This window comes from Oncorhynchus tshawytscha, linkage group LG05 (assembly GCF_018296145.1).
Source record: "Oncorhynchus tshawytscha isolate Ot180627B linkage group LG05, Otsh_v2.0, whole genome shotgun sequence".
Lineage (NCBI taxonomy): Eukaryota > Metazoa > Chordata > Actinopteri > Salmoniformes > Salmonidae > Oncorhynchus > Oncorhynchus tshawytscha.
In genome coordinates this window covers 13,432,692-13,449,731 of record NC_056433.1, presented here as the reverse complement: position 1 = coordinate 13,449,731, position 17,040 = coordinate 13,432,692, and the positions used below count along the sequence as shown (strand labels likewise).

The window sequence follows — 17,040 nt, the reverse complement described above, 5'->3', positions numbered from 1 at the left end:
TAGAATCTCAATTCAACGGCTCAGACACAAGAGGTATGTGGCAGGGTCTACAGTCAATCACGGACTACAAGAAGAAAAACCAGCCCAGTCACGGACCAGGATGTCTTGCTCCCAGGCAGACTAAATCACTTTTTGCCCGCTTTGAGGACAATACAGTGCCACTGACACGGCCTGCAACGAAAACATGCGGACTCTCCTTCACTGCAGCCGAGGTGAGTAAGACATTTAAACGTGTTAACCCTCGCAAGGCTGCAGGCCCAGACGGCATCCCCAGCCGCGCCCTTAGAGCATGCGCAGACCAGCTGGCCGGTGTGTTTACGGACATATTCAATCAATAATTGAACCAGTCTGCTGTTCCCACATGCTTCAAGAGGGCCACCATTGTTCCTGTTCCCAAGAAAGCTAAGGTAACTGAGCTAAACGACTACCGCCCCGTAGCACTCACTTCCGTCATCATGAAGTGCTTTGAGAGACTAGTCAAGGACCATATCACCTCCACCCTACCTGACACCCTAGACCCACTCCAATTTGCTTACCGCCCAAAAAGGTCCACAGACCATGCAATCTCAACCACACTGCACACTGCCCTAACCCATCTGGACAAGAGGAATACCTATGTGAGAAAGCTGTTCATCGACTACAGCTCGGCATTCAACACCATAGTACCCTCCAAGCTCGTCATCAAGCTCGAGACCCTGGGTCTCGACCCCGCCCTGTGCAACTGGGTACTGGACTTCCTGACGGGCCGCCCCCAGGTGGTGAGGGTAGGCAACAACATCTCCACCCCGCTGATCCTCAACACTGGGGCCCCACAAGGGTGCGTTCTGAGCCCTCTCCTGTACTCCCTGTTCACCCACGACTGCGTGGCCACGCACGCCTCCAACTCAATCATCAAGTTTGTGGACGACACAACAATGGTAGGCTTGATTACCAACAACGACGAGACGGCCTACAGGGAGGAGGTGAGGGCCCTCGGAGTGTGGTGTCAGGAAAATAACCTCACACTCAACGTCAACAAAACTAAGGAGATGATTGTGGACTTCAGGAAACAGCAGAGGGAACACCCCCCTATCCACATCGATGGAACAGTAGTGGAGAGGGTAGCAAGTTTTAAGTTCCTCGGCATACACATCACAGACAAACTGAATTGGTCCACTCACACAGACAGCATCGTGAAGAAGGCGCAGCAGCGCCTCTTCAACCTCAGGAGGCTGTAGAAATTCGGCTTGTCACCAAAAGCACTCACAAACTTCTACAGATGCACAATCGAGAGCATCCTGGCGGGCTGCATCACCGCCTGGTATGGCAACTGCTCCGCCCACAACCGTAAGGCTCTCCAGAGGGTAGTGAGGTCTGCACAACGCATCACCGGGGGCAAACTACCTGCCCTCCAGGACACCTACACCACCCGATGTTACAGGAAGGCCATAAAGATCATCAAGGACAACAACCACCCGAGCCACTGCCTGTTCACCCCGCTATCATCCAGAAGGCGAGGTCAGTACAGGTGCATCAAAGCTGGGACCGAGAGACTGAAAAACAGCTTCTATCTCAAGGCCATCAGACTGTTAAACAGCCACCACTAACATTGAGTGGCTGCTGCCAACACACTGACACTGACTCAACTCCAGCCACTTTAATAATGGGAATTGATGGGAAATGATGTAAAATATATCACTAGCCACTTTAAACAATGCTACCTAATATAATGTTTACATACCCTACATCATTCATCTCATATGTATACGTATATACTGTACTCTATATCATCTACTGCATCTTTATGTAATACATTTATCACTAGCCACTTTAACTATGCCACTTTGTTTACATACTCATCTCATATGTATATACTGCACTCAATACCATCTACTGCATCTTGCCTATGCCGCTCTGTACCATCACTCATTCATATATCTTTATGTACATATTCTTTATCCCCTTACACTGTGTATAAGACAGTAGTTTTGAAATTGTTAGTTAGATTACTTGTTGGTTATTACTGCATTGTCGGAACTAGAAGCACAAGCATTTCACTACACTCGCATTAACATCTGCTAACCATGTGTATGTGACAAATAAAATTTGATTTGATTTGATTTGTTACTGTGACTAGGATTGGTTATGAATAGGACTAGGATAGGTTGTTACTATGACTAGGATGGGTTGTTAATATGACTAGGATGGGTTGTTACTATGACGGGTTGTTACTATGACTGGGATGGGTTGTTACTATGACTAGGACGGGTTGTTACTATGACTAGGATGGGTTGTTACTATGACTAGGACGGGTTGTTAATATGACTAGGATGGGTTGTTACTAGGACTAGGATGGGTTGTTAATAGGACTAGGATGGGTTGTCACTATGACTAGGATGGGTTGTTAATATCACTAGGATGGGTTGTTAATAGGACTAGGATGGGTTGTTACTATGACTAGGATGGGTTGTTACTATGACTAGACTGGGTTGTTACTATGACTAGGACAGGTTGTTACTATGACTAGGACGGGTTGTTACTATGACTAGGATGGGTTGTTACTATGACTAGGATGGGTTGTTACTATGACGGGTTGTTACTATGACTGGGATGGGTTGTTAATATGACTAGGAAGGGTTGTTAATATGACTAGGACGGGTTGTTAATATGACTAGGAAGGGTTGTTAATAGGACTAGGATGGGTTGTTACTATGACTAGACTGGGTTGTTACTATGACTAGGACAGGTTGTTACTATGACTAGGACGGGTTGTTACTATGACTAGGATGGGTTGTTACTATGACGGGTTGTTACTATGACTGGGATGGGTTGTTAATATGACTGGGATGGGTTGTTAATATGACTAGGACGGGTTGTTAATATGACTAGGAAGGGTTGTTAATATGACTAGGACGGGTTGTTAATATGACTAGGACGGGTTGTTAATAGGACTAGGATGGGTTGTTAATAGGACTAGGATGGGTTGTTACTATGACTAGGATGGGTTGTTACTATGACTAGGATGGGTTGTTACTATGACTAGGATGGGTTGTTAATAGGACTAGGATGGGTTGTTAATAGGACTAGGATGGGTTGTTACTATGACTAGGATGGGTTATTAATATAACTAGGATGGGTTGTTACTATGACTAGGATTGTGCCTTTGGCTTCTGGACAACAAAATACAAAATACAAAACATGTTTCAAGTACATGTTCTCAAAATGCATACTGCTTCCACCTGCCTGCATACTGTTGCCTATGCAACGGTATGCATGGGAAACGTGGGCCCTTCTTGGTTTGGGATAGTTTTTTCTCCCGGTCAATTTGGCCGGCAACAATTCTATTTATTGGCTTTTAATTGTTTATATCTGCCAAAAGGCCGGCAATTACCGGCTAACGGAAACCCTGGCGCGCACACACACACACACACTGGCTTGAGCAGAAGAGATAAGGTGCCTTGAGCGTAGAGGCTTGATGGACATTAGGACATTAGAAGAGCACTTAGGGTGTGTGCACGTGTGTATGGATGCACATGTGTGTGTGTGCATCCTCATGCACGTTTGGGTGCATGTGTGTCTGGATTGCTCCCTATCTGTGCCACAGGGGCTGGAGCCAGGGTTCTGTTGACAATGGAAGATGGGATTGAGGATAGGGCTAATGGACCTGCTGCTCCCAAGGAGACAGAGGAGGAGAGGAGAGGATAGGGCTAATGGACCTACTGCTCCCAAGGAGACAGAGGAGGAGAAGAGAGGATAGGGCTAATGAAGGAGATGAGATAGGATAAGACTGAGAGGTTAGGATAGGGTTAATGATGGAGCCATAGGAGAGGAGAGAGGTTAGGATAGGGCTGAGAGGTTAGGATAGGGCTAATGAAGGAGACAGAGGAGGAGCGAGGTTAGGATAGGGCTAATGAAGGAGACCGAGGTGGAGAGGAGAGGATAGGGCTAATGGACCTGCTGCTCCCAAGGAGACAGAGGAGGAGAAGAGAGGATAGGGCTAATGAAGGAGATGAGATAGGATAAGGCTGAGAGGTTAGGATAGGGCTAATGAAGGAGACAGAGGAGGAGAGAGGTTAGGATAGGGCTAATGAAGGAGATAGCGGAGGAGAGAGGTTAGGATAGGGCTAATGAAGGAGACAGAGGAGGAGAGAGGTTAGGATAGGGTTAATGATGGAGCCATAGGAGAGGAGCGAGGTTAGGATAGGGCTGAGAGGTTAGGATAGGGCTAATGAAGGAGACAGAGGAGGAGCGAGGTTAGGATAGGGCTAATGAAGGAGACAAAGGAGGAGTGAGGTTAGGATAGGGCTAATGAAGGAGACAGAGGTTAGGATTGGGCTAATGAAGGAGACAGGTTAGGATAGGGCTCATGAAGGAGACAGAGGAGAAGCGAGGTTAGGATAGGGCTAATGAAGGAGACAGAGGAGGAGAGAGGTTAGGATAGGGTTAATGATGGAGCCATAGGAGAGGAGAGAGGTTAGGATAGGGCTGAGAGGTTAGGATAGGGCTCATGAAGGAGACAGAGGAGAAGCGAGGTTAGGATAGGGCTAATGAAGGAGACAGAGGAGGAGCGAGGTTAGGGCTAATGAAGGAGAGGAGAGGAGAGGAGAGAGGTTAGGATAGGGCTGAGAGGTTAGAATAGGGCTGAGAGGTTAGGATAGGGTTAATGAAGGAGAGGAGAGGCGATAGGAGGCAGGCAGGTAGAACTGGCAATATGGGAGGTGAGCGAGCCAACACCCACATAGTGTAATTGTACTTACAGTAAACATCTTCCTGTACCTCATACTTACACTGCATTGATTTGTTTGTGCTGTATAGCCAACTCCTATGGTTGTTGTTTGGCCAAACACAAACAGATCTGGGACCAGGCTTACTGTGTTTTAAATTCAGCTGCTGCAACTGTTTGCTGATGCTTTCAGATTGGTTTCATTGTGATGTTAAGTGTGGTGTGTGGAGACAGTGTGTGATGTGGTGAATGCCATCCATCATCAAAACAGTGTCATTGTGATTAAGGATCATGGCGACCTGCATATGATGCCTGATTCAGACTGTAGGGCTGACCCAAACTGTAATGTGTTGGCTCTAATACGTTTCTTTTCACATTGTCCTATACAGCACAGTTCCAGCAACTATGGTAGATGCATAACCAGGCCAGAACAGCTTGGCTTGGTTTGGCTCTGTAGTGTGGAACTATAGTGTAACTCACTGGAGTCTTCTTGGTTTGGCCCTGTAGTGTGGAACTATAGTGTAACTCACTGGAGTCTTCTTGGTTTGGCCCTGTAGTGTGGAACTATAGTGTAACTATAGTGTAACTCACTGGAGCCTTCTTGGTTTGGCCCTGTAGTGTGGAACTATAGTGTAACTCACTGGGGCCTTCTTGGTTTGGCCCTGTGGTGTGGAATTATAGTGTAACTCACTGGGGCCTTCTTGGTTTGGCCCTGTAGTGTGGAACTATAGTGTAACTCACTGGAGCCTTCTTGGTTTGGCCCTGTAGTGTGGAACTATAGTGTAACTCACTGGAGTCTTCTTGGTTTGGCCCTGTAGTGTGGAACTATAGTGTAACTATAGTGTAACTCACTGGAGCCTTCTTGGTTTGGCCCTGTAGTGTGGAACTATAGTGTAACTCACTGGGGCCTTCTTGGTTTGGCCCTGTGGTGTGGAATTATAGTGTAACTCACTGGGGCCTTCTTGGTTTGGCCCTGTAGTGTGGAACTATAGTGTAACTCACTGGAGTCTTTTTGGTTTGGCCCTGTAGTGTGGAACTATAGTGTAACTCACTGGAGCCTTCTTGGTTTGGCCCTGTAGTGTGGAACTATAGTGTAACTCACTGGAGCCTTCTTGGTTTGGCCCTGTAGTGTGGAATTATAGTGTAACTCACTAGAGCCTTCTTGGTTTGGCCCTGTAGTGTGGAACTATAGTGTAACTCACTGGAGTCTTCTTGGTTTGGCCCTGTAGTGTGGAACTATAGTGTAACTCACTGGAACCTAACGTAAACTCACTCACTTTTGTACATCGCCTTGGTCCGTACGATTTACTTTGTTTTAGCGCCCCAAAAACGTAACACTTCCAGATCAACTGTAATGTCAATACCATTGTAAAGCACAATTTTTCCCCTTTCCAACAAAATCAATTACATGACCTCCACGCTGCACATTTCTGCATGATTCAAGAAGGCAATGAGCTCCGTCGGGTCTTTGTTACTGTAATTTAATTATTCCAATATGTTTTCATTAATTTAATTGGCTTAATCTATTTTATGAGAATTTGTAAGATTCTTGTTTGCATAAAATAGACGGAGACCAGTCTTATCAATAATAGATAAAAGTATTTATTCTCGGAGCACGCTGCCACATTACCACGAGCAACAGTTTATATACAATAACATGACGTCATTTCATTGCTTCTAGAACGAATCCCCTCCTCCCGACCTAGAATTAAGTGAGTTTAAAAGTTCATTCCAACTCACTAACACACTCACAGGTCACACAACATAACTGAATTAACTCTTGACCCCTCCCTTGACCATTATCGATCACCACTTAGCTGATAGTTCTAATTAACAGAAAACCTAGGAATGCACTCACTGCCTTATCTAAAACACCCAGAGCTCAGTTTCGTCGGTTCAACCATAGGGTCGTTAACCTATGTGCTTACTTAACCCACTCCTCTCCAAACTAGTTTGGAATGGTGTTCGTTATATTTAATTACTCCTTGTCCGTGTCACACAATCCCTTCTTATGAACTCATATTGTTAATCAGATATAATAAAACAGAGTATAAGTTTACTTAGTTACAGTTCCATTTAAAATGAGAATATTGTTTAGTCATTTATTCATAATATTCCTAACAGTCTTTTTAGAAATGGCGGGTGGGGAAGAGAAACTAATGCGTGACAGTAGGAAGGAGAGATGTCGTATGGGAAAACAGCTTTTTTCCACTCGATCTGTCCAACTTATCACCTTATCGCCTCTAAAAATGTAAATAAAACACTATAAAGAGTTTATATAATGTGTCATTACATACCTATTTGAAGGTTTGTGTCGAATTTGAATCTGGTTTTTGGGGCGGTGCTAAAGTGATCTTCAGAAGTAAACATTGTCATTTGAGGGTCATGATCGCTTGCAGTGACTTGGTATCCCCCCTTACCCTGTCCCTGTCTTGTTTTTAAACGATGAGAGAAGTGCTACACCTGGTGGAGAGAGATTGTAAGACAGAAATAGTAGCTTTATGTGTGCTGTACATTACGACACGATACGTCAAGATGTAATGGAGGGTCAGTTTTTTCAACTTTTCTCCAATACTATAGAGCCATTACCATGTCGATCAACGCTTGAATAGAAACGGAGTTCACACCCCAGATTTTGAAGTCAACACAGTCGCTACAATCCCATTAGTTTTCTTTGTAGCCTCGTTTGAATGTCGCGGTTGCGCACATTTGTATGGAACGGGGTGAGTTCACGTTACTTGGTTTGGCCATGTAGTGTGGAAATATAGTGTAACTCACTGGAGCCGTTTTGGTTTGGCCCTGTAGTGTGGATCTAAACTGAGTGTACAAAACATTAGGAACACCTTCCTAATATTGAATTTCCCCCCCTTTTGCCCTCAGAACAGCCTTAAGTCATAAAGGCATGGACTCTAAAATGTTTCAAAAACGTTCCACAGGGATACTGGCCCATGTTGACTCCAATGCTTCCCACAGTGTCAAGTTGGCTGGATGTCCTTTGTGTGGTGGACCATTCTTGATACACACAGGAAACTGTTGAGCATGAAAAACCCAGCAGCGTTGCATTTCTTGACACACTCAAACTGGTGCGCCTGGCACCTACTACCATACCCCGTTCAATGGCACTTAAATATTTTGTCTTGCCCATTCACCCTCTTAATGGCACACATACACAATCCATGTCTCAATTGTCTCAAGGCTTAAAAATCCTTTAATAACCTGTCTTCTCCCCTTCATCTACACTGATTGAAGTGGATTTAGCAAGTGACATCAATAAGGGATCATAGCTTTAACCTGGATTCATCTGATCAGTCTGTGTCATGGAAAAAGCAGGTGTTCCTAATGTTTGTAGACTCAGTTTATAATGTGTAACTCACCGGGGCCTTCTTGTCGATGGGTTTGATGATGAACTTCTTGTCATTGAAGGAGATGTTCCTGATCTCGCTCCAGGGGAAGCCGATCTTTGGGGTCAGTCTGGTGGGGGAGGAGGCAAACCAGTGTAAGTATTGTGTAGGCCGCATGTGCTTTAAACAGGTTGTCATTTATTGGGATTACTCATGTACTGGAGGCAGCTCTGCAGGGTGGTCACTAGCTGACACAGCCACAAAGTCATAAAATCTCATTTTAAACCTAACCCTCACCTTAACCCTTAACCACACTTCTAACCTTATGCCTAACCCTAACCCTAAATTAAAACAAAAAAGCACATTTTTGTTTTCATGAATTCTTACGATATATAGCCAATTTTGACTTTGCAGCTAGCCCATCTAGTGGAAATCACTGCCTCCAGGACAAGCGTCTTTACGTGGCTAAATAGTGGACATTACAGTGTACATTTTCCATAGATTTATTCCAGATTATTTCCCAACTCACAATCCAGGGTTTTTGTAGCCAAATCTTTCAATTGAAATGATTTTAGGCACCCCCTGGGGTTTGTGGTATGTGGTATATGGCCAATATACCAAGGCTAATGGCTGTATCCAGGCACTCCACGTTGCATGGAACAGTCCTTAGCAGTGATATATTGGTCATATACTACACTTCGTTGGGCCTTATTGCTTAAATATAGTGCACTACTTTTGACCAGGGCCCCATAGGGCTATGCACTACATATGGACAAGGGTGCCATTGGTTACGCAGCCTGGGATGTGGTAGGAAACAATTGCAAATAGGATATGATTCATCCATGTGTGAGGCAGGACTGTGTGTTGTACTACTGTGTTGTACATGTTGGCCTCTGTATCATTAGGGCTAGGTGGGAGGAATCTGGGGTGGGGCTCGTCCATTGTGTACTAGAGAGAGACACACATTGACTGGATGCCAATCTCATTTGGCAATTTACGGACACACACACGCGAGAGCACACACACACACACACACAGTTGTTTGATCCGCCTTGCAGTGACACCCAGTGAGACACAGCGAAACCCTGCTGCTGCCTGAACTGGTATTTCAATTCCTGGGTGACATACACCTAACGAATCCCAGATCTGTTTGTGCTGTATAGTTAACACCTACGTCACGTTTTGTCACCTTTTGTACAAACAGATCTGATACCAGACTAGAGGTTATTTGAGCAGTTCTCTCTTCAACAAGCTTTCCATAGAGATCCAAACCTGAACTCTACAGGGTATTTTAGCATCAATGTTAGTGAACACTGTTAAGTTAAAGGGATAGATAATTTTTTTGCTCTGTACTGAAAGTGCTCCATCTTGAAAACATAACTGCTGACATGCTCCAGATCTCCAGTACTGGGATCTCCAGTAGTTGTCTGTCTCTCTGGGCGTTAACTCTAGGAACCTGGTTATCCTGTTTGTGGTAGATGTGGATCAGGTAGAGGAAGACTGAGACATAACACTGATCAAGGTCTTATCTAGAGACATAGAGGAGGACTGAGACATAATGCTGATCAAGGTCTTATCTAGAGACATAGAGGAGGACTGAGACATAACGCTGTTCAAGGTCTTATCTAGAGACATAGAGGAGGACAGACATAACACTGATCAAGGTCTTATCTAGAGACATAGAGGACTGAGACATACTACGGATCAAGGTCTTATCTAGAGACATAGAGGAGGACTGAGACATAACAATGATCAAGGTCTTATCTAGAGACAGAGGAGGACTGAGACATAACACTGATCAAGGTCTATCTAGAGAGAGGAGGACTGAGACATAACAATGATCAAGGTCTTATCTAGAGACATAGAGGAGGACAGACATAACGCTGATCAAGGTCTTATCTAGAGACAGAGAGGACTGAGACATAACGCTGATCAAGATCTTATCTAGAGACAGAGGACTGAGACATAACAATGATCAAGGTCTTATCTAGAGACATAGAAGACTGAGACATAGAGGAGGACTGAGACATAACACTGATCAAGGTCTATCTAGAGACAGAGGAGGACTGAGACATAGAGGAGGACTGAGACATAACACTGATCAAGGTCTATCTAGAGACAGAGGAGGACTGAGACATAGAGGAGGACTGAGACATAACACTGATCAAGGTCTATCTAGAGACAGAGGAGGACTGAGACATAACGCTGATCAAGGTCTTATCTAGAGACAGAGGAGGACTGAGACAGAGGACTGAGACATAACACTGATCAAGGTCTATCTAGAGACAGAGGAGGACTGAGACATAACACTGATCAAGGTCTTATCTAGAGACAGAGGAAGACTGAGACATAATGCTGATCAAGGTCTTATCTAGAGACAGAGGAGGACTGAGACATAACACTGATCAAGGTCTATCTAGAGACAGAGGAGGACTGAGACATAACAGTGATCAAGGTCTTATCTAGAGACAGAGAGGACTGAGACATAATGCTGATCAAGATCTTATCTAGAGACATAGAGGACTGAGACATAACAATGATCAAGGTCTTATCTAGAGACATAGAGAAGGACAGCCATAACGATGATCAAGGTCTTATCTAGAGGCATGGCTAAGTGTTAGATTAGACGTTGTATAACTTCTTGTGTGTAGGGGGCAGGATTTTCGTTTTTGGCCAAAAAATTTACCCATTTGAAACTGCCTATTTCTCAGACCCAGAAACTAGAATATGCATATAATTGTCAGATTAGGATAGAAAACACTCTAAAGGTTCCAAAACGGTCAAAATATTGTCTGTGAGTATAACAGAACTGATATTGCAGGCGAAAACCTGAGGAAAATCCAACAAGGAAGTGCTTTTTTCCCTGAAAGCTCTCTTGTTCCATTGGATGCCTTGCCTCCATTTAAAGGGATATCAACCAGATTCCTTTTCCTATGGCTTCCTCAAGGTGTCAATAGTCTTTAGACATAGTTTCAGGCTTTTATTTTGAAAAATTAGCGAGAAAGATCACATCGAGTCAGTGGATAGCTGGGTGTTCGCAGAGTTTTGCAACAGAGTGGGGCAGCCATTGTCTCTCCCTCTCCTATTGAAAAAGCTACAGTCCCGGTTGATATATTATCGATTATATATTTTAAAAACAACCTGAGGATTGATTATAAAAAAACGTTTGACATGTTTCTGTGGACATTACGGATATTATTTGGAATTTTTGTCTCCGATGTCATGACCGCTCGAGCCTGTGGATTTCTGAACATAACGCGCCAAACAAATGGAGGTATTTTGGATATGAAAATAATCTTTATGGAACAAAAGGAACATTTATTGTGTAACTGGGAGTCTCGTGAGTGCAAACATCCGAAGATCATCAAAGGTAAGCAATTTAATTTATTGCTTTTCTGACTTTCGAGACCAATCTACTTGGCTGCTAGCTGTTTGTAATATTTTGTCTACTGAGAGAGATGTTCTTACATAAACGCTTGTTATGCTTTCGCCGAAAAGCTGTACTGAAATCTGACACGCCAGGTGGAATAACAACAAGCTAAGATGTGTTTTACTATATTGCACTTGTGATTTCATGAAAATTAAATATTTTTAGTAATTTAATTTGAATTTAGCGCGCTGCAATTCAGCGGGTGTTGACGAAAATGATCCCGCTAACGGGATGGGTGCGTCAAGAAGATAAGGTAACCCCTTCCAATGACCCCTAACAACTGTTATCCACAGTACCCACAGAGGTTGAACAGAGATGTGTTCCATAGAGAATATATAAAGAATATATGGTGTGTTCTGCGTTATATAGAATCTCATAGAAATGTGAACATGTATGTGGATGACGTTATCCAGCAATCAGGGACAATATAGGACAAAAAACACAAAATAGACCTTATTTTCTACAAACTAAAAGGTCCCAGTGGTGTGATATAGGGTTCAAATGGAATCCTGTCCTGATAGCTAGCTATATGTCTTCTGCTAAATGAGGGTGTGTGTTTGTTTGACAAAGGGCCTAAGGACTAAAATCTTGGCAGAATGGCAATATCTGACACAAAAAGGAGCAATGCTACGCTAGTGTGTGTGTGTGTGAGTTCTTGGCAGTAATGGTGCTACATATTGTCTATGGCCTGGAACCCTCGTTGCGGGGCCTGCGCTCTAAGTTAGTCTCGGATTCTTAAGGCACAGCTTGAAAAACCAGTCAGCGTTGCCATGGTTACAGCCGAGCCCCAGAATGCACAAACACACACACACGCATACACATTTAAGGACACTAAGAACCCTACATACACACACAGAGCCCTGTGTTTGAGTGTCTCGCTCTTCTTTATGGTTAGCCAGATTTACAGGTATCAGACTACTAACTTAAAATAAGAGCGTTAGATTCATTTTAAAGCCATTCTATGGTACAAATGTTTCTGTAAATAAACACTTTGATGGAACTCTAACACCCATCAATGTGTGCTTTGTGTGGATTTAAAGCGAAACATAAAACCTCCAGACAATTTGGACACAAGCCACAATAATGTGGGTGGAGAGTAAGACAATGGGGAATCCCAAACAATCCAAGTTACAGCATTGCCATCTGTGGCCACTCAAGTTACAGAGTTACAGCATTGCCATCTGTGGCCACTCAAGTTACAGAGTTACAGCATTGCCATCTGTGGCCACTCAAGTTACAGAGTTACAGCATTGCCATCTGTGGCCACTCAAGTTACAGAGTTACAGCATTGCCATCTGTGGCCACTCAAGTTACAGAGTTACAGCATTGCCATCTGTGGCCACTCAAGTTACAGAGTTACAGCATTGCCATCTGTGGCCACTCAAGTTACAGAGTTACAGCATTGCCATCTGTGGCCACTCAAGTTAAAGAGTTACCATCTGTGGCCAGACAGAGTCTTCTAGGGGCTCTTGGATCAGACAGCTTTCAAGAGACCTTTGGCATGGAGGGTTTAAACGGTGCATGGAGCTGTAGGGAGGGAGTAACGGCCGTTAACAACACAATCCAGCAAGAGGTTAGTCCACTGCACCCAAAACACTACTTTGGCATGTCTTCCAGACATACTTTTCTGTGCTTTTATCTGTGCTTGATTGAGTGGAGTAGTCCCAAAAGTGCAAAGTGTAAACACCAATCATCTAGCACTCTGACAGGTTCACTCAAACGCTCAAAGTATTTGAAAATAAACAAATACTACTTGACTCCTCTGCCAGAGGGTCAGTGACTGCAGGGCCATCGGCTGTATAGAGAAGCTGGGGACAAATCAAATCACATTTTATTGGTAACACACATATTTAGCAGATGTTATTGCGGGTGTAGCGAAATGCTTGTCTTCCTAGTTCCAATAGGGCAGTAGAATATAACAATTCACAACAATACACACAAATCTAAAAATAAAATATATATTTATAGAAATATTAGGACGAGCGCAAAGTTGCTTAGGAGCTAGAAGCAGAGCTGCCATGTCTGTCATCTGGAACATTACGTCACAATCTACTTTAACACATTACCTTTAGTGACCTCAAAAGGAACAAGTAGTTAACACATTACCTTTAGTGACCTCAAAGGGAACAAGTAGTAAACACATAATCACGCAGTTACCGCATGTGTCGCTCAAGCAATCTCATAAAATATCGTACTTTTGAGCTTCAGCAAAGTGTTTGGTGGATCGCAGATTCACAGAGCAATCTTGGGTAGGAAGACACAGTAAAAGCTCATCAAAAGATAGAGAGAGTGGAAGGGAAGAGAGTTGTGGTAACTGTCTGGTGAGAATCATCTTCATTGGTACTGATTAAGTAAAGACGTGGGTTAACCTGTACGGCTCCAATAGTCAAATCCATTGGAATTAGGCTTCAATGTCTGACACAGAACTGTGGCTAAGGCCGGAAAACACACCGGTATCATTGACAAGCAGAACCAGAATGGGTAGATAGGCTACATTACTTTAGACCTGGGTTCAAATAGTATTTGAAATCTTTCAGATGTGTTTGATTGAGCCTGTCTGACTCAATGGAAGCATTAGGATAGACCCAGACGTGTAAACGTTGCCCAACTGGCACACCAGGCATTATCAAGCAAACCCAAATCAAGTTTTTCATGAATTGACCCCCTAGTGGTCAGTTCAGAGAGGGAACATGGGTGGTGTCCAGTAGGGAATAAATGTTTTGAAACAGACTGAAACTGGGAGGGACTACCTGGACATTTAAATGTTTCTTTGCAAAACATTTTGCTACGGTGTGACCTACTGAACAGGACCCTGTTTCTTACTTGTCCTCCTTCTCGTAGATGTTGAGTCCCAGGGCGTCTACTCCCAGCCACAGCTCGGTCCCCTTCTTGTTCTTGATGTCAAAGTAGTTGACTCCGTACATCTCCAGGTCCTGAGCTATCTTCAGGTACTCCAGCATGGCATCCTCCCTGCACAATCAAACATGACCAAATTAAGGAATGGTTTGGAATTGATTTGACTCCACACACACACACACAACGCTGCTGTACTATTCATTCAACTGCTCTACAAGAAACTATTCACTGCTTTTTGAGGTACAACAAATAATGCAATTGACCTGTTTCCTTATGACAGGGACACCAACATAGATATTCATACAAACCAAAACAGACCGAAACTCACTTGAGCATTCCACAGTGTTCCTCATGCCACACCTGGATCCTTTCCTCCCACTGCTCCCTGGACAGCTTGTGCTGCTCAAGAACCCTACAGAGGAGGAGGAGAAAGAAGAGGAGGAAAAGGAGGGGAAAGAGGGAGGAGAAGGAGGGAGGACAGAAAGGAAGAGAGGAAGAAGGAGGAGGAACAGAAGAGGGGGTAAAGAGAGAGTACACTGAATAAAGGGTACTCATGTTATGATCAATATCTGGATTCCTTTGTGTCTATGTATGTATGTATGTGAACACAAAACTTCATCCTGTTCTGATTTATAACAGCAGCACACTGAGCTATTGTCTAGTATCTGTACTCCTGGCTTCCTATGTTCCAATGTCGATACTAGCATACCACTTAGAATGCACCCACAATACATTGATATGAATGAAGCAAAGAGTATGCTTCATGCTACTGTGCTAAAATAGCTCTCGGATGTGTCCTAAATGGCACCCTATTCCCTATGTAGTGCACAACTTTTGACCAGGGCCTGGATAGGGAATAGGGTGCCATTTGGGACGCAGCCCTAGTGTGGGCTGGGAGTGGATTGACGCTCACCGCTGGGGCAGCAGACGGTCTGAGGTGAGGTAGCCGGGCCGGTGGAGGTCCCGGGTATAGTCTCCGAACTTGGCCTGGACAGAGTAGGAGGCCAGCAGCACGGCTGTTTCTGGGGGACAGTACACCTCATCGCTCAGGATGCCCTCCTTCACCTGGACACACACACACACCACACACACACACTTAACAACTTTGTTTGTATCAGCAATGAAGCATTGTGAGTACAAAGAATAGTATAACAGTGTGTGTGTGTGTGTGTGTGTGTGTGTGTGTGTTACCTGCATGAAGAACAGCTTCTGGGTGATGTCCTGGATGAGCTCCTCAGACACATCCTCGGGGAAGAACTTGGCGCGGAACTTGAACTGCAGCGGGTTCTCCTTCTTCACGTCCTGGGAAGACACCTGGTTGGAGAGAGACGATTTATTGATCATTGATTGATATATGTCCTTCAAGAATGATCTGCGTCCCAAATGGCACCCTATTCTCTATGTAGTGCACTACTTTTGACCAGAGCCCTGTAGTGCACTACTATAAGGGAATAGTGTGCCATTTGGGATGTAGCCCTATGTCTACTAGTTTTATGAGTAGCAAAGAATGATGGGATTGGATCAACTTTATTGTTCCCGAAGGGTTAAATTATCTTGGACGCACGGTGCTGCATTCAAAAAATGCACTGTTATATTCTTCCACTCTTTAAAAAAGGGATGGGTAACATGGTACTGATAAACTTGAATGATCCTCTGTAACGTTGTTTGTTTACTGGCATTGGTCTCTTCTTCTGTGTTGGCTCCGAAACAGGAACCATAAGGTATTGATGAGGCGAATGGGGTGGCTGTGTGAAGAATGGGGAGTGAATGGGGTGGCTGTGGGAATAATGGGGAGTGAATGGGGTGGCTGTGTGAAATCACTGGAATGTTCCTAAGTAACTAAGTAAAGTTACTCTACTACCCCTATAACCACTTATACACCATTCGCTGTAAACTAAGTAAAGTTACTCTACTACCCCTATAACCACTTATACACCTTTCACTGTAAACTAAGTAAAGTTACTCTACTACCCCTATAACCACTTATACACCTTTCACTGTAAACTAAGTAAAGTTACTCTACTACCCCTATAACCATTTATACACCTTTCACTGTAAACTAAGTAAAGTTACTCTACTACCCCTATAACCATTTATACACCTTTCACTGTAAACTAAGTAAAGTTACTCTACTACCCCTATAACCATTTATACACCTTTCACTGTAAACTAAGTAAAGTTACTCTACTACCCCTATAACCATTTATACACCTTTCACTGTAAACTAAGTAAAGTTACTCTACTACCCCTATAACCATTTATATACCTTTCACTGTAAACTAAGTAAAGTTACTCTACTACCCCTATAACCACTTATACACCTTTCACTGTAAACTAAGTAAAGTTACTCTACTACCCCTATAACCACTTATACACCTTTCACTGTAAACTAAGTAAAGTTACTCTACTACCCCTATAACCATTTATACACCTTTCACTGTAAACTAAGTAAGTTACTCTACTACCCCTATAACCATTTATACACCTTTCACTGTAAACTAAGTAAGTTACTCTACTACCCCTATAACCATTTATACACCTTTCACTGTAAACTAAGTAAGTTACTCTACTACCCCTATAACCATTTGTGTGACCTCTGATGTGATACCAGAGCCATTTGATACATACAGTACATATCCTGTATATACAGCTCTAGTGATAACCATCTGACCCATTTGGAAATGCTGCACATTGACACAGGCTCAACTCAA

At 43.6% G+C, this 17,040-nt stretch overlaps 1 protein-coding gene across 2 annotated transcripts in view; it reads right to left on the bottom strand.

The window, feature by feature from the left end:
• Positions 1-17,040, bottom strand: part of ezrb (ezrin b) — a 61,207-nt gene that overhangs the window by 16,747 nt on the left and 27,420 nt on the right. For both annotated transcript variants that reach the window (XM_042321513.1, XM_042321514.1), the window contains exons 5-9: positions 15,521-15,643; positions 15,243-15,394; positions 14,658-14,741; positions 14,297-14,443; positions 8,077-8,173 (exon numbers count right to left, since the gene is read on the bottom strand). In XM_042321513.1, coding sequence (XP_042177447.1) covers positions 8,077-8,173; positions 14,297-14,443; positions 14,658-14,741; positions 15,243-15,394; positions 15,521-15,643 — 603 coding nt within the window. The remainder of the gene's footprint in view (positions 1-8,076; positions 8,174-14,296; positions 14,444-14,657; positions 14,742-15,242; positions 15,395-15,520; positions 15,644-17,040) is intronic.